Here is a 27,077-nt window from a genome sequence, read left to right as displayed (position 1 = left end):
TTCCTCTGCCACCCTCCCGGGCCCTCAGGACACCCTCTGTCCACCTGCCTTACCCTCCTGGGGCCTGCACAGCCACCCGGCCTTCTCTACCCTAATGCCCCCACTTCAGAAAACCACACGGCCTGTGGATTGGGGCCTCTACACATACGTGCGTTAGGAATTTACCTGGGCTTCCAGGCAGCCTCCTCTCACGTCCTCCAAGTGGTCCTTACAAACCTTCCATTTTCCCCTAAACTCCCCTCCCAAATCAGCTTCTTCAGTCTCAAGATGCCTTTCCCTTCTTCTCCCACTCAGGAAATGGGAGCTGTCCCAGGGGGCTTCTTCCACTTCCTGTGTCCATCTTCTTCCTCTCCAAAGGGTTCCCAGCCCTTCCGGAGCCTCCCTGGGTCCATTCTTTCTGCCCCCTCCCCATCTCCACCCTTTGCCTTGCTTTGATTCCTTCCCTCAATCTAAACACAAGTTCAAGTCTCTTGCAGTGTAGAAATAAATTATATTAATAAACAAGAGAAAAACAAAAAAATTACATTCTCCTGCATAACTACAAAATGCCATTAGCTTGCCTGAGAAAATCAAGTCATTCCCTGATCTTATTTTAATATGTCATCCAAATCCAGATTTCCCTAATTGTCCCCCATTGTCTACATTGCTATCCTTTTTCAAATCAGAACTTAGTAAAGACTATTTCTCTGTTTTCTACGTCCCTTACCTCTCTTAGCAGCTTCCCAACCTCTCTCTCTGCCCCTCTTTTATTCATGACATTGACTTTTTGAAGAGGGCAGGTCAGTTGCTTTGTAGAATGCCCCCCATTCTGGATTTGTCTGGTTCTTTGCTGCGGTGTCACTTATCTGACTCTCCTGTCTCTTGTATTTCCTGCAAACTGGAATTAGATCTGAAGGTTTGATTGGATGCAGGTAACTACTTTTGGCTATAATACTTAATGGGGGTTTTGGGTTGCTATACCGGGTATCACAGCAGGAGGCACAAATGTCTGTGTCCCACCTTTATAGACGCCAAGTGTGATCCCGGCCTAGGGTGTGCCAGCCACCCCTCTCCATTGTAAAATTACATTTTTATCTTTGCAGTTAGAATCTGTGGAAACCATGAAAATAACCCACTCCCCACCCACCTTGCCTCTCATGTTTTTATCTTTTGGTGGCATTTCTTCCTGGGATCGCACCCATTTCTCCCTGGGATCGCACCCATTTCCCCCTGGGGATCGCGCCCATTTCTCCCTGGGATTGCATCCATTTCCCCCTGGGATTGCGGCCATTTCTCCCTGGGATTGCACCCATTTCCTCCTGGGGATCGCGCCCATTTCTCCCTGGGATTGCATCAATTTCCCCCTGGGATCGCATCCATTTCCCCCTGGGATCGCATCCATTTCCCCCTGGGATCGCGGCCATTTCTCCCTGGGATCGCACCCATTTCCTCCTGGGGATCGCGCCCATTTCCCCCTGGGGATCGCGCCCATTTCTCCCTGGGATCGCGCCCATTTCCCCCTGGGGATCGCGCCCATTTCTCCCTGGGATCGCGCCCATTTCCCCCTGGGGATTGCGCCCATTTCTCCCTGGGATCGCGCCCATGTCCCCCGGGGATCGCACCCTTCTTCACACTCCCTTGGCTTCCTCAGGCCTGTCACTCCAACTCTTCCCACCGGACTTGCCCTGCTTAGTTTCTGTGGTAGGCTGAATGATGCCCCCATCCCACGGTTGCCTATGTCCTAATCCCTGGAACCTGTGAATGCCACCTTATATGACAAAAGGGACTTCGCAGATATGATCAAGTTAAGAATCTCGAGCTGGGGGAGATTATCCTGGATAATCCAGGTGGGCCTGATATAATCTCAAGGGTCATTATAAGAGGGACACAGGAGGATCAGAGTCGGACAGAAGGGGACATGATGATGGAAGCAGAGGGACAGAGACAAAGAGATCTGAAGACGCCCTGCTGCTGGCTTTGAAGATGAAGAAGGGGGCACAAGCCAAAGGATGGAGGTGGCTTCTGGAAGCTGGAAAGTCTGAGGAAATGGATGCTCCCTAGAACCCCCAGAAGGAATAGGGCCATGCAGAACTATTGTAGACTTCTGAGCTCCAGAACTCAGATAATAAGCATGTGCTGTTTTAAGCCACTAAATTGTGGTAACTTGTTACAGCAGCCACAGGAAGCCAAGACAGTGTCCTTCAAATAATTCTCTCTTTCCTCATCTCCCTGAGTGTCTGTGGTCTCCAAGGCTCTGTGCTCTACCCTCTTCTCACTGGATATGCTGCCCCTGGACAATTTCATCAACTCTTGTGGTTTTAACTGTCATCTGTAGACTGGATATGCCCCAATTTTCAGCACTTTGGTTCAAAAATCAGCACTGCTGGAGACCAGCAGGCCAGAGGTGGGTTCTGTGAAGTCAGGTGAGGTCAGAACTGCAAGGGTAGTGGAACGGCCCAAGGCATGGAGCTCAGTCCCAGCAAGGGAAAGGCTGTGAGAGCAGAGGCGGCCAGCTGGTGTTCCCCAAGGTCTGTGCTTCCTGAGTGCAGTCCTTGGAGTCCAGCAAATGGGGCTGCCCGGGGCCAGCAGGGATGGCGTCCTGGGGCCAGCAAGGACTAGACTTTCCCAGGAGTCCTTAAAACCACAGCCAGTTTTGCAAAGAGTCTTGAAGGAGGGACTGTGTAATGTGGGTGAACAGGAGAGTATGTCATACATCTGGGGAATTACTATGCCTCGGCTGGTAGTCAGGAGGTTGGCAGGACACGATCAAGTTAAGATGGGATGGACTGTGCCTCTGGCTACAGTGAAAACTGCTCCAGGGAATTGCTATAAACAAGGGCAGTGGGGAGAAAGGGACAGGCAACGGTAAACTCAAAACCATGTGTTGGCAAGATCTGCTTTCCAGCTAGGACTTTTCTTAAATTTGGGCAGTGTTTTTTGGTGCTGATTTTTCTACCCAGATTAAGTCTAGTGAAGCAAAGAAGCAGTTCTCCTTTCTCTCTGTGTAGGTAAATGCAGCAAAAAGGTCTTCAGTCCTTGAACTGAGAGAGTTGGGTTTTATGTATGCCCAATATTTTTAACTATAGTTCTGTCACTGACAGCAGGAAGTTGGTTGGTTCAGAAGGCCACCTATAGAAGAGGGAATGGCTGTCTTCTGTTTGGAGAGACTTGGCCTGTGATAAGACCGGGGGAGAGCTGTTCCTGCAAGGCCAGTCTTTGGAGCTTTTGCTCTCTATTGACCCTTAGTAACCCTCAGTTTTCACATCATTTTGCCCCCTGGCTGCCTATACTACAGGGTGGGTGATCACTCCAGCAAGCTTGGCGCCTTTTGTTGTGTATAAAAAGCTGAAACTTTGATCTTGAAAGGATGGCCCTGGCAGTGCCCCTCGCCTTTGAGATGTCACATGTTAGAAATCTTCAGTTTGTTGCTATGGCGACTTTCCTCATCATTGCTATATCTTAAAAACAAAAAAAGACAAAAAAACAAAAACCAAATAACCAACCAAACAAAAAACCATGATCTTTCATGATCTCATGCATTAGAACTCGCATTTTAATAAAAGTCATCTGTAAAGTCTGAATTCACAATTGTAGGGGTGAAACAAGAAGTTCCTGCCGTATTATGCATTTAAAGAAATAGTGACCAGGCCGGGCATGGTGGCTCACGCCTGTAATCCCAGCACTTTGGGAGGCCGAGGCGGGCAGATCACAAGGTCAGGACATCGAGACCAGCCCGGCTAACATGGTGAAACCCCATCTCTACTAAAAATACAAAAAATTAGCCGGGCGTGGTCGTGGGCACCTGTAGTCCCAGCTACTCGGGAGGCTGAGGCAGGAGAATGGCGTAAACCTGGGAGGCGGAGCTTGCAGTGAGCCAAGATCGCGCCACTGCACTCCAGCCTGGGCCGACAGAGCGAGACTCCGTCTCAAAAAAAAGAAATAGTGACCAGTCACACAGGTAAATGGGCCCAGTGGAAATTCATGGAGTATTGATGACAGGCCAAAAATGCACTGGGGGAGAAAATGAGGAGGCAGTGCCTAACTGTGACAGGTGAGGCAGGTAGAGTTCTGGTCATACCAAGCCGACAAGGCAGGTGCTTGGGTTACCCCTGTTTGAAAGACAGGGAAACTGAGGCACAGGGAGCTTTAAGTAAGCTGAGACAAGCTTGTCCCAGATCACCCTACTAATAATTAGGATTCAAATATGTGGTCTGGCTGCAAACCCCTTCTTGTAATCATAACACTACACTGCCCCTTTAAGAGGGAAAAGGCCTTACTCACTCTAAAACCCGAGATTCCCAACCTCATCTCAGCCAGACATTGGCACATTGCGAGGTGGACTTCCACAATAGGTGTGGTCCTTTGACTAGGGCCCCCGGGAAAAACCCCATCAGACCCTCTGAATCACTGTCACCAAAATTTCCAGCTTGGCCCCCTCGTGTCAACCCCTGGAAGATTCAGGAGCCACATAGGGTGGGCTCTGTAGAAGCTGCCCCATCAGGGACCCATGGCCAGCACTCCCTGACCAGGTGACCTAGCTGGGCTGCTGTGACTGTGCTTTCATACTTCCAGCCTCAGGGAAGGGAAGCGCCTCCCCACAAGCTATCAAACCAAAGGATCCTAAGGAGGCTTGAGATCCTGGTACCAAAAAGGTGCTTATTTGATTAGATAGTCCTGTTGCACACACTTTCTCCACGGGAGATCGGGGACTGGCATTAAGTGCAGTCTCACTACAATATCTAACAGAGCAAGAGTCCTGGCAGCCCGAGGGAATGGAATGGTCAACAGCCTGAGCCTCAAGTCTGCAACCTCTTAGGCAGTCCTGGGCCCCAGAGGGCAAACAGTGTGCTCCAGAGATGGAGCCATGCTACCCTTGGTTCAAGCCCGAACCACCCCAGTTCTCCCTTTCAGAGGAAGTGGCTGTCCATCCATCCAGCCTTGATGGGCCTCCCTGACCAAGAACATGCTTCCCCAGCTTTTCCCAAGGTTCTGCGAGAGCTTTCTTCCCCCGACCCTGCCTCAGAACATTTCTATAGCTGTGGGACCAGTTTACCCTGGGCCAAGTACATGCGACCTGTAGATCCCCTGCCCCAGAATAGGGGGAGCGGGCACTTAAGGATGCAGATACCTGGCTGGGCACAGTGGCTCACGCCTATAATCCCAGCACTTTGGGAAACCAAGGTGGGTGGATCACTTGAGCCCAGGAATTCGAGACCAGCCTGGGCAACACTGAAACCCCATCTATACAAAATAAAAAATTAGCTGGACGTTGCGGCACATACCTGTAGTTCCAGCTACTCGGGAGGCAGAAGTGGGAGAATCGCCTGAGTCCAGGAAGTCAAGGCTGCAGTGAGCCGTGATCATGCCTCTGCACTCCAGCCTGGGCGACAGGAGTGAGATACTGTCTCAAAAAAAAAAAAAAAAAAAAAAGGAAAGAAAAGAAAAGAAAATGCAGATACCTAAGCCCTACCCCTAGAGAGTCTGTTCAGTAGGATAGCAGTAGGCTGGAGTGGCTCAGAAATCTGCATTTTAAACAAGCTCCCTGGGTAGTTCTGATACACATTAAAATGTAAAGAGCTAAGATCATGGGACCCAGTGTGAGAATTCCCAAGCCTGAGGCTCAGCTCCACCTGTCACAAGCAGGTTGAGCTGAAATAATTCACTTGCTCCCTTTAAGCCTCAGTTTTTTCATCTCTGTAATGGGAGCAACACATGTTCTGCTAAACTCACTAGTTTGCTGAAAATTGTATCAGATAATGGATGTTGTGATCAGCTGGAAAATGATGCATCAATAGGTGTCTCCATCTTAATCCCTGGAACCTCTGCATGTAACCTTATATGGAAACAGGGTCTTGGCAGCTGTGATTAACTTAAGGACTCACTTAATTTGAGATTGGGAGATTATCTTGGATTTTCCAGGTGGGTCTAAATGAAATCACAAGCATTTTATTAGAGATAAGCAGAGGGAGATTTGATACACAGAGGAGAAGATGATGTCAAAACTGAGGCAGAGACAACACAGAGACAGCTAACACTGATGTGTTAAGCAGCGAGTGCCACAGAAATATTTACTGTTGTTATTACTTAGACTGTAGGTATTAACTGGGCCTGGCCTCACCATTCCTGATGAAAATTCCTATGTCTATGAATAGCCTCTTCTGGAACTCGGGCTTTGTGATGTCTTTTGGATATTTTGAAGGCTTCCAACAGAACAAGGCATGGGTTAAATGAAAGCAAACAAGCTTTACTACAACCATATCTGAAATGTGTTTTTCTAATCAAGTGGGATGGGAAAGAACAGTGAGTGGAGTCCCAGGCATGTTAAGAATGGCGTGCTGTTTTTTAAGTGGTGAGTGGAATGTATTTGTACATTGCCCCAGCAAACACTGCTGTTCAATGATTGTGTGGTGCTGAATCCTGTAGGGTCATAAAAAGTCTAAGCCTCTTAGAATAAGAACCTTACTAATAATATGCCTTGAGTTCACACAGTTCCTGTTACTCCAGGAGCTCAGGGAGCTTTTCTGAATCGACTCTACTTTATTCATGTTCCTAGGAGGTGACAGATACATTTTAAAGAAAAGGAGACAGGCCAGGTGTGGTGGCTCATGCCTGTAATCCCAGCACTTTGGGAGGCCAAGGCAGCTAGATTGCTTGAGACCAGGAGTTTGAGACCAGCCTGGTCAACATGGCAAAACCCTGTCTCTACTAAAAATACAAAAAGTATCCAGGTGTGGTGGCGGGCACCTGTAATCCTAGCTTTTTGGGAGGCTGAGGCAGGAGAATTGCTTGAACCCAGGAGGTGGAGGTTGTAGTGAGCCAAGATCATGCCACTGCATTCCAGCCTGGCGACAGAGCAAGACTGCGTCTCAAAAACAACAACAACAACAACAACAAACAAAAACCCTGTAAGAATCATATTAAATATTTAGTAATTTAACTTCATTTAGTTCATGACTGTTGCTTCTCTGCAGGACTCAGTTGAAATTAAGTCCCTTTTTAGAACTGCAAATGTGCAACACCCTGGTGCAGGAGGAATCCAGCTGCCCAGGATGCCGATCAAGACCTACTGAACTGAAATGGCAAACTTTAAAAATGGACTTCAATTTTTGTTATCGTTGTTTTTGTTTTTTGTTTTTGTTTGAGATGGAGTCTCGCTCTATCGCCCAGGCTGGAGTGCGGTGGTGTGATCTCGGCTCACTACAACCTCCACCTCCTGGGTTCAAGCGATTCTCTTGCCTCAGCCTCCCAAAGTAGCTGGGATTACAGGTGCCTGCCACCAAGCCTGGCTAATTTTGCATTTTTAGTTGAGACAGGGTTTCACCATGTTGGCCAGGCTGGTCTCGAACTCCTGACCTCAAATGATCCACCCGCCTCGGCCTCCCAAAGTGCTGGGATTACAGGCATGAGCCACTGCACCTGGCCAAACTCCAGTTTCTAACAATAAAGTGTAATTACATTTTAAAGTCAAATTTCAGATTTGTTCTTGTGTCCTCGAATTCATTGAAGGTGGTGCTGCTGCTTCGTTGCTGGCTTTCACTTAGGTTCCGTATTATTCCTAACAGCCTCCCCGCCCCCGTGTGTTTGCGCAGCTCTGGATGGAGGGGTGAGGGCGGGTGCTTCCGTGAGCCCCTTCATGTTCCCTTCTCTTCTGTCCTCTGCTCCCACAGCGGAGGAGGCCTGAGAAGGGCCATGGTTTCCAATCTTATTGTGCAACAGGAGAGGCAAGCGGGATTGGGAATTCATCTCCCCAGTGTGCTCTGCAAGGCCGGCCAAGCTGGCTCCAGGATGCGTAGTTCCCATGGCTTGACCTTGGCAGGGGGGTCTGGGGATGCCCAGCAGTGAGGAGCATGGTGGGTCACCTCTGTCGTGTGTTTCTCTCCTTCCTCCCTGATAGTTTGTGAAGTTTGCCAACATCGAGGAGGACACCCCGTCCTATCACCGGAGCTATGACTTCTTTGTGTCCCGATTCAGTGAAATGTGCCACTCGAGCCACGATGACTTAGAAATCAAGACCAAGTGAGTAGGGGAAGGCAAGGGTGGTTGGTTCAGCTTACAGCAGAAGCAACGGTGGGTACTGTAGATAACTTCCAACCTGCCATTGCGTGTCTACTTTTGTTAGTATCTGTGTCTGCTCTGATGTTGCCGGGCAGGTGGGCAGCACCCAGCTCCCTACATGTGGTTTCTGGTTTTTTTTTTTTTTTTTTTTGAGACCGAATTTCACTCTGTTGCCCAGGCTGGAGTACAGTGGCGCGATCTTGGCTAACTGCAACCTCCGCCTCCCGGATTCAAGTGATTCTCATGCCTCGGCCTCCCAAGTAGCTGAAATTACAGACGTGCACCACCACTCCCAGCTAATATTTGTATTTTTAGCAGAGATGGGGTTTTACCACGTTGGCCAGGCTCATCTCAAACTCCTGACCTCAGGTGATCTGCCCACATCGGCCTCCCAAAGTGCTAGGATTACAGGCGGGAGCCACTACACCCGGCCCCGACATGTGGTTTCTAAAGGAAAAACTGCTTGGGCCGGACAAAGGGACTCAATGTAAGATAACAGTCCTTTGAGCCCAATTTGAGAGCCAGTGACAGAATACACATGTGTACACACACACAGGCCTCCATACACTCTTTTGTTCAGAATTATATGCATTTATACTCCAGAAACACACCCACTTACCATTAACCATTCAAAATCTACACCTACCAATAAAGAGCCAAAGTTCACACTTTGGCTGATCCCAGCTGCCTCTCCACTCCATCTCCTTGGCCCTCCTGCTCGCTCATTCCTCTCCAGCACACCACAGACACTGCCTCAGGGCCTTTGCACAGTCTGTACTTGTGCCGGGAATGCTTCCTTCAGGGATCTGCGCATCTCACTGCATCGCCTCTGTCAAACCTTTGCTCAAATGTCCCCTTGTCAGTGAAGCTGCCCTGCACACCCCCACATGCCCACTCCCTTCTCCCTCACTCTGCCGGGGTTTCTTTCCCCTTTTAACATGTTTCATACATTACTTTCTGTGTTTCTTGTTCACCACCTGTCTCTTCCCACTGGGATGTAAGCTCTGTGAGGGTAGGGTCCGTCGTTTTACTCACGGATGCATCCCAAGCACTAACACTGCCTGGAGAGCAGTGGCACTTGATAAATTCTTGTTGAGTGAATAACAGAATGAATGAACACTCTCAGACAGGCATCTTGCCTCACGGGATACGCTTTTACATACACGTACTCCAATTTATAAAAACACTTAGCTCACAGAAGCATACTTGGACATAGAAGCAAAATCTCTCAAGTAAAATCACAGAGAAATTGACCAGTTGCAGTGGCTCATGTCTGTAATTTCAGTACTTTGGGAGGCTGAGGCAGGAGGATCACTTGAACCCAGGAGTTTGAGGCCAGCCTGGGCAACATAATGAGACCCTGCCTCTACAAAAAATAAAATTAGCTGGGCATGACTGCATGTGCCTGTATTCCCAGCTACTTAGGAGGCAGAGGTGGGAGGATCACTTGAGCCTGGGAGGTTGAGGCTGCAGTGAACCATGATTACACCCCTGCACTCCAGCCTGGGTGACAGAGTGAGACCCTGTCTCTAAAAAAAACAAAAAATTAATCACAAAGAAATTAAAATGAATATATGCTTCCAAGGCAGTAGACTGACTCCTAGGCAGGGCCCGGTGCCACTGCATGGCATTGTCTGGGTTCCCCCAGTCCCCGAGACTCTCATAAGCCAGGTGTGGACTCTGCAGCTGCCCTGCCCGAGTGCCTCTGGTGAGGCCAGAGTGCTGTATGGGAGGAAGGAGCCCCTCATCCTCTCCCAGAATTAGCTTCCTGAGTCACCACCATTGCAAAATGGCCATGAAGAGCCAGAGGGGCTGGAGCTGTGGGGGCGCATCCAGAAGCAGGTGTTACGGGAGGTATAGGACCATGGTCACGTATGTCTGTAACACGTGCTGCCCACGCAGGCCCTGCCAAGCTGTCCCAGGGTGGTGAGGGAGTGGATGGGCCACTCATGCCACTGCACACACACACGTGCACACACGCACACATGCACACACACACATGTGCCCATACACATGATCCGTAGTGTGTGATGTGGTCAGCACTGTGTTCCAGCAGCATCAGGAGTTTCCTGAACATCAGGAGGAAGGCTGCTGAGGTTGGCTTCCAGCCACCAGCAGTGCCATTACACCCACAGGCTGACGCTGGTCACCTATGACAGGAAGGCCTACGGGTGAGAGAGGGAGGAGGAGGGATCTTCTGGTGTCAGTTTTCTTCCTTCCTCCCCTTCTTGCCTTTCTCTTCTGTCCCCTCCCTGTGCCCTTTTTCCCTGAGATCTCTCCTCTTGTTCATTCTCAGCCTTTTTAGACTCAGCTGACCCAGTGGCAGCTGTGCTGGGCTGTCCACACACACAGCATCATTTTGCTCTAGGAACCCAGATGCTGCCTCTGAATGCCGTTGACTGCCCTTTCCAGTAACACCCTTGGGTCCAGCAGTGGGCCTGTGCATGCAAATGTCTGTGTGTGTGTGTGTGTGTGTGTGTGTGTGTGTGTGTGTGTGTGTGATTCCTCAGGGGCAGTGGATCACTATTATCTGATCTTCCCTTGGATTCAGAGACTTCGTGGGGCCCTTGGTCATGGGTAGATCTCCACTGTGCCCATTAAGAGGAACAGTAGGGCCGGGTGCGGTGGCTCACGCCTGTAATCCCAGCACTTTGGGAGGCCGAGAGGGGTGGATCACAAGGTCAGGAGATCGAGATCGAGACCATCCTGGCTAACACGGTGAAACCCCTATTTAGTCTCTACTAAAAATACAGAAAAACATTAGCCGGGCGTGGTGGCAGGCACCTGTAATCCCAGCTACTTGGGAGGCTGAGGCAGGAGAATCGTGTAAACCCAGAGGTGGAGCTTGCAGTGAGCCGAGATAGCGCCACTGCACTCCAGCCTGGGCAACACAGCGAGACTCCGTCTCAAAAAAAAAAAAAAAAAAAAGCAGTAAGGGCCAGGTGTGGTGGCTCACGCCTATATTACCAGCACTTTGGGAGGCTGAGGCAGGCGGATTACTTGAGGTTAGGAGTTCAAGACCAGCCTGGTCAACATGGCGAAACCCCATCTCTATTAAAAACGCAAAAAATTAGCCAGGCATGGTAGTGCACAACTGTAGTCCCAGCTACTCAGGTGGCTGAGGTACAAGAATCGCTTGAACCTGGGAGGTGGAAGTTGCAGTGAGCTAAGATTGTGCCACTACACTCCAGCCTGGGTGACAGAGTGAGACTCCATCTCGAAAAATAAATAAATAAATAAATAGGAAGAGTAAGAAGTTTCCTTCTCCCCCAGGCCTGATCTTTCTGAACTTCTTTTGAAAGGCAAGGTCAGCTCTGGGTGTCACAGAATGAATTGTGTGCATTTGTGGAAGGGATTCTGGGGAGACTGAAGGAGTGCAAGGTAGTTAGGAAAAGAAGAAAAATTAATTCACATGTACACGTAAGGGAGCCCTGGGTAGAAGTTTTTCTGTCAACCAGGCCTTGTTTCCTGCCAGCCAGGCCCACTTGGATGGGACAAACGAGTCCAGCATGCTGGGGATATGTGTCACTTGTCCCTTGGTTGGGGAATGCCTTTTTAAACTGGAACCAAGAAGAGTCAGCGGGACAGTATTCTTGATCGTTCATTCCCAAGTCCGGACAGCTGCCAGCTCAGGGTCTTGAACGTGGTCAGGGTCAGGTCAGCGTGGCCAGGTGCTTCCAGGGAATCCTTGCCCATTGCCAGTGGCCCTTAAAGTTTCTGGGCCAGGGTATCCTGTTGCTCGTAGGCTCCTGCCACCTCCAGTCACAGTTCCTCGGTAAGGCCCAGGGTAGCACCCTGGCAACCCCAGTTAAAACCAAAGTTAAGGCCGGGCGTGGTGGCTCATACCTGTAATCCCAGCACTTTGGGAGGCCGAGGCGGGCGGATCACAAGGTCAGGAGATCGAGACCATCCTGGCTAACATGGTGAAACTCCATCTCTACGAAAAATACAAAAAATTAGCCAGGCATGGTGGCGGGCGCCTGTAGTCCCAGCTACTTGGGAGGCTGAGGCAGGAGAATGGCGTGAACCCGGGAGGCGGAGGTTGCAGTGAGCCGAGATCGCGCCACTGCACTCCAGCCTGGGCGACAGAGCGAGGCTCCATCTAAAAAAAAAACGAAGTTAAAAGTGCAACTGGCAACTCAACCTTGAGAAAAACTGCTCATCTCCAATAATCACAAAATGATGTGAATTGAAATAGCTACAAAATGTGAGGATTTTTTGGAGTCATAAAATTAGAACAGATGTTTAAAATGAGATCCTCAATACTGCCTCAGGCACTGTGAGAGTGGCATTCTCCTGTGGCTTGCGCATGGGCAGGGGGTGGGGGCAGTTATTTTGGCAAATTGGGAGCCTTTCATTTCTTTTTTTGAGACAGAGTCTCACTCTTTCATCCAGGCTGGAGTGCAGTGGCATGATCTCAGCTCACTGCAACCTTTGCCTCCCAGGCTCAATCAGTACTTCCACCCCAGCCTCCTGAGTATCTGTGACTACAGGTGCACACTACCATACCTGGCTAATTTCTTTTTTTTTTTTTTTTTTTTTTTGAGACAGGGTCTTACTCTGTCGCCTAGGCAGGAGTGCGGTGGCATGATCTCTGCTTACTATAACCTCCACCTCCTGGGTTCATGCAATTCCTTCACCTCAACCTCCCGAGTAGCTGGGATTACAGGCACCTGCTACCATGCCCGGCTAATTTTTGTATTTTTAGTAGAGACGGGGTTTCACCATGTTGACCAGGCTGGTCTCAAACTCCTGACCTCAGGTGATCCACCCGCCTCAGCCTCCCAAAGTGCTGGGATTACAGGCGTGAGCCACTGTGCCCAGCCTAATGTTTTAATTTTTTGTAGAGACGAGATTTTGCCATGTTGCCCAGACTGGTCTCGAACTCCTGAGCTCAAGCTATATACTGGCCTTGCCTCCCAAAGTGCTGGGGTTACAGGTGTGAGCCGCTGTGTCTGGCTGCCTTTTATTTCTTACCTTTTGACTCAGTGATTCCACTCATGGCAATGACTTGAAACATAGTAAAATATTTCATATAATGATGCCCATCATAGCATTATTATAAAAGTGAAACGTTTGGCCAGGCACGGTGGCTCACGCCTGTAATCCCAGCATTTTGGGAGGCTAAGGCAGGCGGATCATGAGGTCAGGAGTTCGAGACCAGCCTGACCAACATGGTGAAACCCTGTCTCTACTAAAAATACAAAAATTAGCCGGGCATGGTGGCACGTGCCTGTAATCCCAGCTATTCAGGAGGCTGAGGCAAAAGAATGGCTTGAATCCAAGAGGCAGAGGTTGTAGTAAGCCAAGATCGCACCACTGCACTCCAGCCTGGGCGACAGAGCCAGACTCTACCTCAAAAAAAAAAAAAAAGCAAAACGTTTGGAAACAACTGAAATGACTAATAGTCACTAGTTTAGAAAAGTCTTATGACAGTGTATCAGGCAACCATTCAACATGTTTATGAAGAGTTAATGACATAGGAAAATGCATAGAATGTATGTGAAAAAAGCCAATAGAAATCAAATATGCAACAGGTTCTTAATTCTGTTATATATTATGCACAGAAGAAAGGAATTACATCAAAATGCCAATAACAGTTACCTTTGATAACAAAGATAACAGTGGTAGTGGTAAATCTTCTCTTCTCTATACTTTTCTGTGATTAGTATGTATTATTTTATAACCAGAAAAAAGGTTTTATAAAAAAGAAAGAAAGAAACTTCAGGCTGAAATAAATGGCTAGTAAAGACGGCCCCCTCCCACAGGGCTGTGCTGACCCTGAGTTCACATAGCAGGGACTGGGGGTGTACAAAAGGGGCTCCTGCTGTGCTGTTACTCAGTTTCCCCTCGGTTAAGCCTAGCTCCAAGCCAAAACCCCTTTGTGCCCAGAGAGCCTGCAGCTCTGTGCCTCTCCCTCTGGATCCGCCTCCCCCTGCCCCCGCAAGTTGCTCACGGCCTTGGATTCTGCTTCATCAGTTCTTGGCAGCATTTTGAGCTCTTACATCTTGGGCCCAAGCTGGAACAACCCCAGCTAAGTACTAAAGACGGGGAGCTGGAACACCCAGCACCCTAGGGCTGGAGCCCAGATGGTACCAGGGCAAGGGCAGCCTGGGAGTCTCCAAGATGATTCAAAAGACATGGCTTCCTGGGCTCACGTCTGCCAGCACCAGGAGGTCCCATGAGAGTAGCAGCTGGTCTCCATTCTGCCTTCCGATGGACAAATGTATCCCTGACCCCTAGGCTGTACTCCTCTCTTAGCCACCGAAGCTGGACTTCTCAGGGCTAGAGGACTTCCGAGTCCCACTTCACCCTTTTCCTTACAGAATTCGAATGTCAGGCATCAAAGGCCTGCAAGGGGTGGTGAGGAAGACGGTGAATGATGAACTGCAGGCCAATATCTGGGACCCACAGCACATGGACAAGATCGTCCCATCGCTGCTTTTCAATCTACAGCATGTGGAGGAGGCAGAGAGGTAAGCAGGCTGGGGTGGGGCAGGACAGTGGATATAATCAGCCCTCCAAGGGCTGCTTGGGAACCACATGGTTTGGGTTGGTCAGTAAAACTCAGCTACAAGGCCAGGGACATGACTTTGTGGCTTGTTCTGCAGTGAGTCCAAAGCTGGCTCCCTAGGAGCCATGGGTCTGGCTTTGTGCCAGCCCACAGTGTCCTTAACATCTGCGTTACCGAAGGAGGACAGTGTTGGTGCTGGGCTCCCTGGTGGGTAAGTCTGTTGGTAATAACACACAGAACCAAGAGACTGGTTACCTTTGTCTCCCTGGAAGCAGGGCCAAGGAGGCTTTAAGATGCCTTTTGTGGGCCGGGCGCGGTAGCTCACGCCTGTAATCCCAACACTTTGGGAGGCCGAGGTGGGCAGATCACGAGGTCAGGAGATCGAGACCATCCTGGCTAACACAGTGAAACCGTGTCTCTACTAAAAAAGAAATACAAAAAAAATTAGCTGGACGTGGTGGCGAGCGCCTGTAGTCCCAGCTACTCGGGAGGCTGAGGCAGGAGAACGGGAGCCCAGGAGGCGGAACTTGCAGTGAGCCAAGATTGCGCCGCTGCACTTACAGCCTGGGCGACAGAGCGAGACTCCGTCTCAAAAAAAAAAAAAAAAAAAGATGCCTTTCGTGGCTCCAATCACTGCGGACTTTCCATCTGGACCTTCCTTCCTCTGTTGCTTCCTGATGCTATTTCAGGCCCTGAAAACGTGCATGCTCGACCAGCCCGCCGCCACTCAGCAAGAGCTTGCAGATACTGGGTTTTAATCCTGGATCCCCTAAGCATGGGATTCATTCCTGGCCCTGCCCCCTCATTTTTCCCCTCGGTGAAATGGAATGGGGAGAAAGGTCCATGTTGCTGTCCCATCTGGGCTATCTGTGCACCAGGCTGGTTAGGTCGGTTGACCCCAGGCTACCAGAGCTGGACTCGGGTCGACGGGGGCGGGGGCGGGGGCGGGGGCGGGGACGGGGACGGGGCGGGGGTGGGGTGGGGTTCGTATGCCCTCTGATGGCTATTTCTGGAATAGCATCTCACTGACAAGCTGCTGTGGTCTCTGGGCTGGCAGTCCTCGGGCTCCTGTTCTGTCCAGATGTGGGCCCACTCTCTGTGACTTGAGTATCATTGACTCTTGCCTGAGCCAACCACTGTGCCTTTCCTTTTCCCTCCCTCTCTTTCCTCTCCTTTCTTCCACTTCTGTTTTGTTTTTTTGCCTCCCTTTCCTATCTTCATCTCCCATCTCCTTTTCCTTCTGAAGTCTTAGGTGCATCAAGACACACATGTTCTACACCTCACCTGGCCCATGGGGCTCAGAGCATCCTTCCCACAGTGGCATATCTGGAAATCTTTAAGGATTTCCAGAAAAAGAACTTCATCTTTTCTTCTCCAGTCTTCCCCCACTTCCCCCAGTGGGGGCTTCTTTACCCCCATTTAATTTCTGACAGCTGTGATGCCTCCCCTATTGCCTAGTGCAACCCATGTCAAATTCCTGCTTGTCTTGTGTGGATGAAACACGGAAAGCCAGGATTGCACAGAGCCTGACCCCAGCCTGCATGCCGCCCTCTACCCATGTGCCTCTGTCTCCCCAGTCGGTCTCCCTCACCCCTCCAAGCACCCGAGAAGGAGAAAGAGAGCCCCGCGGAGCTGGCTGAGAGGTGCCTTCGGGAGCTGCTGGGCCGGGCTGCCTTTGGCAACATCAAAAACGCCATCAAGCCTGTTCTCATGTGAGTGCCCCCACCAACTGCCTTGGCCCCAGCCTTCAGCCTGGATGTGTTTCAGGTCCCTGGCATCTCCTGGCTGGCTGTGGGAAAGGGGATATTACAGTTGTGGTGCTGCCGCCAAGTCGATCCCTTCCCTGTGACTGTGTTCCCTGAATTGTGACAGCAAAAGCTGCCACGGGGTGGCCAAGTGATGCCAGTAGGAAGGCACCCAACGCTAAGCGAAGGTGCCCAGCTTCACCGCACAGGTCCACAACTGCAGAGCGCTGTCCTTGGCCTCTCTCCAGCGGTGGACTGGGACTACCCCAAGGCCCTTCAGGCTTCACTTCCTCACCCGGGAACTGTGCGAGGGGCTCTGAGGAGGCGTCCCTCTGCCTCCAAGCTAATCTCTTCTCCCTAACACTGCCGGGAGTTTCATAGTTGTTCCCCCATGTTTTCTCCCTCACAGCCATCTGGATAACCATTCTCTTTGGGAACCCAAGGTGTTTGCCATCCGTTGCTTTAAAATCATCATGTACTCAATTCAGGTATGGTGGCTCCCCTGGGCCAGCCGGATCCCAGGACAAAGGCCCCTCTGGGAGCCAGACAGGTGCTAAAATAGAAAGCCAGAAGTCCCCTGTGACTCCTCCGAAGCCCCCAGTTGCCAAACCAGTGCTGCTTAAGCTAGCTGTGGAGAAGGGCCGGCTGATTTTATTTCCAGTACATCACAGACCAATACTTTTATAAAATACGATTAAAACAAATAATTTCTAGAAAAATTAAATGAAAAACTCATGCAAAATGCAAGCCTACAGATCACACCCTTGGCTGCTACAGCACTGACAAATTATTTACTAAACACTGACTCTCCATCCCATCCTTATCTCAGTGTAAACCAGTATCAGACCCATCTTGAATGCGCACCAGCCCAGGGGCCCCACTTTAGGCAGCACTGGACTAAGCCATGTGGCCTCCCGTGGCCCTTGCCGGAAAGACCTGAAGAAATGAAAGGAAGACCCTATTTTAAAATGGTCTTTTGACCCATTTTGAAGTAAAAGGGCCCTGGAAAACTGTCAGCCGAGGCCTCCACTGGGATTTGGCTCTTTGTTGGAGAGAGGAGGGAAGGATCCAGTAAAGGGCACGAGGTGTCAGTGCCATCTGCAGTGCCCAGGGCCTTGGAACGTCCCTTTAGTTTACCCCCACCTTTGGGTGCCAGGAGAGGGCTGCGCGGCCCAGGGACCCCGTGGGGTTGCTGTCCAGACCCAACTCATCTTCCTCCCGCAGCCGCAGCACTCGCACCTGGTCATCCAGCAGCTCCTGGGCCACCTGGACGCCAACAGCCGCAGCGCCGCGACGGTGCGCGCCGGCATCGTGGAAGTCTTGTCGGAAGCCGCGGTCATCGCTGCCACCGGCTCTGTGGGTAAGCGGCATGGCTAGGGCCTGAGGGCCGGGGACCCCGCGGAGGCTGCCGCCTCTTCCAGAGAGAGGCAAGGGACAACAGAGAGGGGTCGGAGTCCGTTTTCCTCGAGAGAAGTCCGCCGGGAAGTTGGGGGCGCAGAGGAAGCCCAGGCTGGAAGGGGCCGTGGGCCTGCCCTGCCTGCGCGCGGTGCGGGGAGGAGGAGGGTGCCAGCCTTGGATCTCGGGTGTCCCGCCCCGCCGTTCTCAGGGCCCACGGTGCTGGAGATGTTCAACACGCTGCTCAGGCAGCTGCGGCTCAGCATCGACTACGCGCTGACCGGGAGCTACGACGGGGCGGTCAGCCTCGGCACCAAGATCATCAAGGAGCACGAGGAGCGCATGTTCCAGGAGGCGGTCATCAAGACCGTAGGTGCGGCGCGGGGCCAGGCCGGGGCGGGGCGGGGCGGGGCCGAGGCGCGGGGATGGGAGGGGAGGGGAGGGGAGGGGAGGGGAGGGACGGGGTGGGGCCCAGGGGCTCAAGACTGAGGCGCAGGGCGGGGCGGAGCCAAGGGGAGGAAAGAGGGACCCTGGAAAGGGGCGGGGCACCGGGGGCGGCCCGGGGATGGGGGTTGGAGAGGGAGGGACCGCACTGGGGCGAAAGGCATCCAACCGGGGCCCTGTAGGATTGTCCAGCGCCCACATGCTATTCACGGACCTCAGAGAGAATGAAGTCGGGAAATGAAAGGACTAGCTGGGTAGGGCCTGAGCGACAGCGCAAACAGTCAAATGAGTGTCTCAGATCTGAAGTCTCAGGCGAACCTTCTTTAGTCCCAGTCCCCATCAGACCTGCCTGATGCTTCCAGGTTAGGGCTTCCAGGAGGGAGAGATGGGGACTAAGAGAAAAGAATGAGGAAGGGGGCCAGCCGTGGAGAAAATGTGTGCTCCTGGGAGTGGAGATGATAAAGCCTCTTTCATAGCCTGCCTGCCCTAGCCCTGTGAGCTTCCCCTCAGCCTGGAGTAGGCAGGTTAGGAATGCAGAACCATTCTTTTCTCTTAGTTCGTGGGAGGAGGATTTACCCTAGGATTTACCCTAGGGCAGCCGGTGAAAGAAGCCCCGCCCTGGTCCCAGGGCCCAGCATTCACCATCCCCACCCCCTAGCCAAGGAGCCAAGACCTTAACCACAGCCTCAGGAACAAGTGAAAAAACAGAGCCTGGAAGAGACCTCCAAAACCACCTGATGCCTCCCCTTCCTAGAGAGGCCGAATCACACCCGGGCTATCCTGAATTCCTTTTACTGGTCCTGGATTGACTCCGGAGAGCGGCAGCCCTCGCTCTCTGCAGCTGAAAGGCTGAACCAGGAGGGGCCCTGGAGCCTGTGCCTCACTGGGCACCCTCTCTGCCACCTCCTGCAGGCTCCTTTGCCAGCACGCTGCCCACCTACCAGCGGTCTGAGGTGATCCTCTTCATCATGAGCAAGGTCCCACGGCCATCCCTGCACCAGGCGGTGGACACGGGCAGGACGGGGTGAGCCACCCATCTCCCCCAGCCTGGAGTCCTCCTGTCCCCCGGCTGCATTTGCTGACCCCCTCCTTTATCCCTCTTAATTTTCTTGGCTCTGCCCTCTGCTCTCTTTTTACTCCCAAATCCCTCAGCAGCCTTTAGTGGGGCTCTTGGATCCCACAATTTCTCAGGCCACCCCACCAATAACCACCTCCCAACGTGGAGGGAGCCAGTCACCCCTTGGTCGGCTTCCTGGGTCCTGAAGTCACTGTCCTGGGTAACCCAACACAATAAGCCTCATGGAGAAACAAATCAGGGGTAGAACTAAGCTGGCAAGTGTGTGACCTCCGCCCCATTACCATCCTGGTGAGTGTTTGTGTCTCTGGTCTACAGGGAGAATAGGAACCGTCTGACCCAGATTATGCTGCTAAAATCCCTCCTGCAGGTGAGCCCCATCTATCCCCATTCCTGCTCTTCCTCTGCAGGAGACAGCTCCTTCCAAGGGACCAAGTGAAGGCCTCCACATACAGTCGTGCACGTTGCATACTGCACAAATACACCCAGTCAGTTGAGTCGGGGCTGAAATCTAGCCTACGTTCCACTCACTAGCCAGGCTGGGCACCCACAGAGCTGGGTCAGCCACAGCAAATGGGGAACCTGTTTCTAATTTTCACAAAGGTTCCTTATTGGCTACTGATAGCGTTGTCACTCAGACACGATCTGTCTCGAGATGGAATCTGTTGGTTCCCACCCTGGTTCCCTCCAGGTACCCCCTCTTTCCCTTTTCCCCTCTGTTTCCCCTGTTTTGCCAGCATGTTCTTAGCACATGTGCCCACCTCAGTCTCCCAGCCCCCATCCTTCCCATCCTGTGTTTTATTTAACTCTTCTTTACATTTTTGCAGCCATCACTGGAGTCTAGATCCATTGCTCTCAAACACCATTCCAATGACAATCTTGTGATAAATATATGATTCCTCAGAGGTTTTGAGCTGTTAGCCTGAGTGAGGTCCTGGAATCTGTATTTGTACAAGTTCCCCAGGTATTCTGAAGCACAACCCCTGGCCTAAACCCGACATCTCACAACCACCTCTCCCCACCTGTCAGAAACTCAGCTACAACAGTAATTGTCTAGAAATGCTGTTCTCTACCAGGTGCCTCTTATTTCAGAGTAGGTCTCAGTTTATAATTTTCTTTTTTTTTTGAGATGGAGTTTCACTCTTGTTGCTCAGGCTGGAGTGCAGTGGTGCGATCTTGGCTCACTGCAACCTTCGCCTCCCAGGTTCAATGATTCTTGCGTAGCTGGGATTACAGGCACATGCCACCACCATGCCTAGCTAATTTTTTTGTATTTCTAGTAGAGACGGTGTTTCATCATGTTGGCTAGGCTGGTCTTGAACTCCTGACCTCAAGTGATCCGCCTGCCTCGGCCTCCCAAAGTGTTGGGATTACAGACATGAGCCACTGTGCCTGGCCTCAGTTTATAATTGATGTACAACCAGATTTCAAACTTCTCAGACTGAAGTTGGGAGGTCCCCAGTCCCCTCTCCCTCCCTAGACCTCCTGTCTCATCTCTCAGTCTCTGTCTCTGTTCTGGCCATGCCAATCTAAACAGAACTCCCCCAACCCCGCCGCCACCTCACACCTTCCCTTCCCTCCCCTCCAGTCCACACTCTTCATGGCACTAGATTTTTATAAACCCTTTGTGCTCCAACACTGCCCTCATCTAGTTATCACCTTGGTCTCCATATTCCTGCCATTTCTTTGCTGAGTTTACCCTCATCAATTTGTACTCATCATTTTCTTAAGATAACAGTTTGGGGTACATCCTCAGGGACCTTCTGAATCGTCAAAGGCATTGTTTTGCAATATGGATTTAACAGTAAAGGTGCTTTGCTGCATTTGAATGCTTTGACAACAGCATATATGGCATGTCTATTTATGCCAAACTGGCTTTAGTCACAAAGCACCATTATTGCCAGGCTAACAGACATGTTACCAAATGCTACCTATGTGCGCTATTTGGTGGTTGTCGTGTGTGTGAGTTCTGATCCTTCAGCCCAGCTGTGAGTTCTTCCACTGTCTCGTTCTTTGTAATGGTCATACTCTTAATGAGGCATTGTGTTCCTGGTGGCTGTTCATCAGTTGTGCCCTAACTGGCTGGAATGTTAGGTTCAGAGATTGTCTGGTTCCCGCTTCCCTCCAGGGCTCATCCCTTGCTTGCTTTTTAACACCCGAATGTCCCTGCACACTGTCCCCATCCATTCACATGTCTACTGAGCTTGGTGTCATCTAGGTGGATGTTGGAGTGTTCAAAGAGTTGCCTGGGCTGCAGGGTACGGGAGGCTGGATTGGGCGATGTCTAGAGAGGATGTGTACATCAGACCTGACTTCCGCTGGCTGCTCCTCCATCTCCTCCTGCACCTGAGAGGGACAGCGTTCCTAGGCATAGCTGTCCGTACCTCCCTTGCAGGTATCCACAGGTTTCCAGTGCAGCAACATGATGTCAGCCCTGCCCAGCAACTTCCTGGACCGCCTTCTCTCCACCGCCCTCATGGAGGATGCAGAAATTCGACTCTTTGTTCTAGAGATTCTCATCAGTTTCATTGATCGTCATGGCAACCGCCACAAGTTCTCTACCATCAGGTGAACTTGGGGTGTCTCCTCCAGGCGATGCAAGATGGGGAGAGGACTCTCCATTAGGTCCTGTCCTTTGGTCCTGTCCTCACACCAAAGGACAATTCCTCCCACCAAAGGTGGGTGGACAATTCAGATACTCAGTGAGACTCACCAGAGAGTTGATCACCAACATTGACCCTGGGGTCCTGCAAGAGGAGGACAGACCAAAGGGCACTTGTGTCTGGGAGAGGAGGAGGGTGAACTGAAGATTTGGAAGATAGAGAGTAGGCATTAAAGGGAGTTGCAAGTGTGAGAAGGAAGCGGATGCAGGTTATCAGTAGAGACTGAGGGGATTTGGGGGGAATAAGAGGAAGAAGAAAATAATCAGGATGAAGATTTAAGAGAAAGGGGGTTGGGGCGGTGGCTCATGCCTGTAATCTCAGCACTTTGAGAGGCCAAGGCAAGAGGATCACTTGAGCCCAAGAGTTTAAGACCAGCCACGGCAACGTAGTGAGACCCCCATCTCTACAAGAAAATTTAAAAATTAGCCGAGTGTGGTGGCTCACAACTGTGGTCCCAGCTCCTTGGGAGGCTAAGTTGGGAGGATTGCTTGAGCCCTGGAGGTTGAGGCTGCAGAGAGCTGTGATCATGGAACAACTTCACTCCAGCCTAGGTGACAGAATAAGACCCTGTCTCAAAAAGGAAAAAAAAGAGAGAGAGAGAGAGATAAAGGAACAAATTATTGAGAACTTGGGAGAAAAAGATAATTGGGCTAAGAACCATGGCCAGGGGAGCACTGGAGGCTTTGTACCAACTAATGATGTTGGGGATAAAGCCCAGTGACCCCGTGTGAGCTCAGGCTGGCCTCATACAAGGGCTAAGGAGGCCCTTTGCATCCCTTCCCAGTACCCTCAGTGACATCTCTGTCCTGAAGCTGAAAGTGGACAAGTGCTCTCGACAGGACACTGTCTTCATGAAGAAGGTAAGCAAGCATGACCTCCAGGCACAGTGAAGGGCAGGCACAGTGGCTCACGCCTGCAATCCCAGCACTTTGGGAGACTGAGGCGGGCGGATAGATCACTTGAGGTGGGGAGCTCGAGACCAGCCTGACCAACATGGTAAAATCCCATCTTTACTAAAACTACAAAAATTAGCCGGGCAAGGTAGTGGGCACCTGCAATCCCAGCTACCTGGGAGGCTGAGGCAGGAGAATCGCTTGAACCCAGAAGGCGGAGGTTGCAGTGAACCGAGATTGCGCCAATGTACTCCAGCCTGGGTGGCAGAGCAAAAGTCACTGCTGACCACTGACTGCCCTTGGAGCCTGCCTCCTCTCTCTGTAGCTACGTCTCCTCGCCCTTTGGCTATGTGTTAAGCCGACCTCTCTGAGGAGTCAAGCCCAGAGTGATGAGCCAGTCTGGGGCCAGTGACTGTGTTCTGCTCCTACACCTGGATTTGGGCAGCAGCTTCTGGTGCTGGTTTCACTGAGCCCATCCTTCCCTACGCGAGCCTTCCTGTGTGTGTCCACTTCTGCCAGAGCCCGCTTTAAAGGCATCCCCTCCCCAAGGGAGGAGGGGGCACACACAGCCATCCCACCCCCCTTCAGATTGGTCTTCCTCCGTGTTCTCCTTGCCTCTCCTGTCCCCACCCCTCCGACCCTGGCCTTCTCCTGCCTGCTCCTGTCCCCAGCACTCCCAGCAGCTCTACAGACACATCTACCTGAGCTGCAAGGAGGAAACAAACGTGCAGAAACACTACGAGGCGCTCTATGGCTTGCTGGCCCTCATCAGCATTGAGCTGGCTAACGAGGAGGTGGTGGTGGACCTCATCCGTCTGGTGCTGGCTGTTCAGGTGGGGCCTGGTGTGCGCAGGGCATGGGGCTTGGGATCAGGGGAGGGACCTGTTTTGGGCAAGCCCTGATAAGAGTATTGAGTAGCAACTGCACGTAACACTGTTTTGGAGCCCAGGAATATTGCACTCGTGGTTGGCCACTCCTCCCTGAAGACCCCAAACCATGGTCCTGTTTGGGGAACCCCAAAGAATGCTTCATTCATGGCCTTGGCCCATCCTTAAGCTAAAGAAGACCCAGGGAACCGGGTCATTCAGAAACATCCCTTAGCTACTATATGTCAAGTCTCTCGCAGAGTCTGAGTGAGACTCCAGGGATTCTTAAAAGGATGCTCATAAGCCCTGAGTGATCCCAGACAAACTCGTTTGTCTAAAGATTCTCTGGTTCCCTTGGCTGGGCGTGGTGGCTCATGCCTGTAATCCTAGCACTTTGGGAGGCCAAGGTGGGTGGACCACTTGAGGTCAGGAGTTCAAGACCAGCCTGGCCAACATGGTGAAACCCCGTCTTCACTAAAAATACAAAAATTAGCTGGACGTGGTGGTGCATGCCTGTAGTCCCAGCTCCTTGGGAGACTGAGGCAGGAGAATCACTTGAACCAGGGAGATTGAGGTTGCAGTGAGCAGAGATCTCGCTACTGCATGCCAGCCTGGGCAACAGAGCAAGACTCCGTCTAAAAATTTAAAAAAAAAAATTAAAAAAGATTCTCTGGTTCCCAAATGGAGCTGTGCTTCAGGATTGCTTTGAGCACTTGTTTAAAGTATATATTTCCTGGAAAGGTAAGTCAGAGTCTGGAAGCCTGGGGACCTGTCTACCAAGCCTCCTTTGTGATGCGTAGCAGCCAGTGTGGCACCGGACAGGGCTTGAGACTTTCATGGTCTTCCTGGGTGCATGTGTACACCCAAGGCTACTGGGAGTCAGGGTGGGTCCTCTGGACCTCAAAGGCTGAGTCTCCAGGGTCCTGAAGCCAAGTGGGCATCATATTCCTGAATCGGGGCAAGCCTAGGAATTCAGTGACAGTCTCAGACCACCTGTCTGATGGTGCTAAATCCTGCAGGGCCAGCCTGGATGCTACAATTTTTAAATTCTGTTTACCCTCAAGAGCTAGAACTTAGGGTTCCTTTATATCCCAATCCCCTGGTAACTCCCAGAGCTAATTTAGCTTAACATATGAACCCAGTTTAGCAAGCCAATCCAGTCCCCTAAGAATCCGATATAGTGAAGGAGACAGTGCGCTGGCAGTGGGATTAATGATGAGGGTTTGGGAGTGAAGGTCGCCACAGCTGGAACTGCCGAGTGGGGAGTTGAGGTCATTGCCTCTCTAGTCTGTGAGTACTCAAGAGCCTCCCAGTTCATGGACTGTTCTAGGGACCCCTCCCTTCAGCTTTAATGAAAGTGACTTTTTTTCCCCAGGAAGTTTTGGGTCAAATGCTGAGAAAGACAGTCTAGGAAAGCAAGCATTTCTAAAGAAGATTGGGAAGAAGTCGGGTGGAGCGTTGGCACCCAGTGTAGTTTGTCAGTGAAAAACTCCTGAGACCTTGTCTGTGTTGCTGCAGGACGTGGCCCAGGTCAATGAGGAGAACTTGCCTGTCTACAACCGCTGTGCCCTCTACGCTCTGGGCGCAGCCTACCTGAACCTCATCAGTCAGCTCACAACAGTGCCTGCCTTCTGCCAGCACATCCATGAGGTTGGTGTCCTCACGACCAAGAGCTCGGGGGCCCTCAACTTGGGGTTTCCTGGGAACAGCTTTTCCTTAATTGCATTAGTCCTGTACCTCCACTTAGGCAGTGAAGACAGGGTTGAAGTAAGAACCGCTAATGGTGAGAAGTTCCTCACGGCATCTTTCCCTCCTGTATGACTTGACAGAGAAGGGTGGGGTTAGGCACAGGGGTTGGGGGGGTCTTCTATACCTGTTTCTAATACTGTCTGCCCCCTCCACTTCTTGCCCCTCTGTCTTTCCCCTACTCACAGGAGCACACCCGCACACATGCCTCAGATCATGCAGACTACAGCTATGAAATACCGCAAAAGTGACCTCAGATCATGCAGACTAAAGCTATGAAATACCGCAAAAGTGGCCTGAGTAGAATGGTGAACGAACGTCTGTTCACGCCCACTCAGATGAAATGAACAGCTATGAAAATTTCTCCCCATTTGCTTCATCTATCTCCTTTTCCTTTGCTGAACAAATTTTAAATACTTTAAAACAAATCCCAGCTATCCTGTCCTTTCACTCTACGTATATCCGTCTGCATGCCTGAAACAGCATGAGCACCTCCCTACCTGACTGCCTTGCTCTTAACACAGCTCATTAAGTGATCAGTAATTCCTTGGTGTTATCTGACACCCATTCTATAGTCAAATGTGTTCTCAGTTGTCGCATAAAGATCTTTTAAAACACACGGAAGTGTTTAGAGGTTGAATGATCCCTACATGTAGGATTAACTTTAAAATACATTAGCAAGCCAGGCGCAGTGGCTCAAGCCTGTAATCCCAGCACTTTGGGAGGCCGAGGCTGGTGGATCACTTGAGGTCAGGAATTCAAGACCAGCCTGGGCAACATGGTGAAACCCTGTCTCTACTAAAAATACAAAAATTAGCCGGGCATGGTGGCACACACCTGTAATCCCAGCTACTCGGCAAACTGAGGCAGGAGAATTGCTTGAACCTGGGAGATGGAGTTTGCAGTGAGCCAAGATTGCGCCACTGCACCCTAGCCTGGGTGACAGAGCGAGACTCCATCTCAAAAATAAAATAAAATAAAATATATTAGCAAAACAAAATAAAACAAAACAAGAAAATTTAGGTCTCAACTAGCCCGGGTTGGCTGGGAATCACAGGGGAGGGTGCCGTGACTGTGGCAGAGACCACCCAAAGGGAAGCAGGAGTCTTCCAGCTTCTGGGCTGATAAAGGAGTGCAAGAAAGGCAATGCCTAGTCATTCTCTGCCTGACAATTGTGGGACCTTTACCTCCTCACCCCCCACACACACCTGTATGCTGACCATCCCTCCACTTCTCACCACCTTAGTAACTTTCACTTTTCTTGTCAAAAATTTGCAAAGAATACTGAGTAAAGCTCAAGATGTCACTGTCCATCAGGGTGTTTTTGCAATGCACTTGGATACTGCAGTACCCAGGTTTGGGACATGGAGTGAGCTACATTCCTTTGTACCTGTTTAAATAAAAAACACAGGAATGAAGCCAGGTGCAGTGGCTCAGCCTTAATCCCAGCACTTTGGGAGGCCAAGGCAGGTGGATCACTTGGGGTCAGGAGTTTGAGACCAGCCTGGCCAACGTGGTGAAACCTTGTCTCTACTAAAAATATAAAAATTTGCCAGGCATGGTGGCACACACCTGCAGTCTGTTACTCAGGAGGCTGAGGCAGGAGAATTGCTTGAAACTGGGAGGTGGAGGCTGCAGTGAGCCAAGATTGTGCCACTGCACTCTAGCCTGGACAAGACAGCGAGACTCTGTCTCCAAAAAA

At 51.1% G+C, this 27,077-nt stretch overlaps 1 protein-coding gene across 5 annotated transcripts in view; it reads left to right on the top strand.

Annotated features, from left to right (window-relative positions):
- The window catches only part of EFR3B (EFR3 homolog B), a 113,231-nt gene that overhangs the window by 68,187 nt on the left and 17,967 nt on the right, over positions 1 to 27,077 (top strand). For all 5 annotated transcript variants that reach the window (XM_055254198.2, XM_055254200.2, XM_055254202.2 and 2 more), the window contains 12 exons: positions 7,874 to 7,995; positions 14,361 to 14,510; positions 16,126 to 16,260; positions 16,703 to 16,781; positions 17,518 to 17,653; positions 17,900 to 18,061; positions 19,045 to 19,156; positions 19,526 to 19,577; positions 21,603 to 21,775; positions 22,655 to 22,730; positions 23,435 to 23,596; positions 25,148 to 25,279. In XM_055254198.2, coding sequence (XP_055110173.1) covers positions 7,874 to 7,995; positions 14,361 to 14,510; positions 16,126 to 16,260; positions 16,703 to 16,781; positions 17,518 to 17,653; positions 17,900 to 18,061; positions 19,045 to 19,156; positions 19,526 to 19,577; positions 21,603 to 21,775; positions 22,655 to 22,730; positions 23,435 to 23,596; positions 25,148 to 25,279 — 1,491 coding nt within the window. The remainder of the gene's footprint in view (positions 1 to 7,873; positions 7,996 to 14,360; positions 14,511 to 16,125; positions 16,261 to 16,702; positions 16,782 to 17,517; positions 17,654 to 17,899; positions 18,062 to 19,044; positions 19,157 to 19,525; positions 19,578 to 21,602; positions 21,776 to 22,654; positions 22,731 to 23,434; positions 23,597 to 25,147; positions 25,280 to 27,077) is intronic.

Source organism: Symphalangus syndactylus, chromosome 18 (assembly GCF_028878055.3).
Source record: "Symphalangus syndactylus isolate Jambi chromosome 18, NHGRI_mSymSyn1-v2.1_pri, whole genome shotgun sequence".
Classification (NCBI taxonomy): Eukaryota; Metazoa; Chordata; class Mammalia; order Primates; family Hylobatidae; genus Symphalangus; species Symphalangus syndactylus.
The sequence above is the reverse complement of the archived record's forward strand: the minus strand, read 5'-3'. Positions and strand labels throughout refer to the sequence as shown.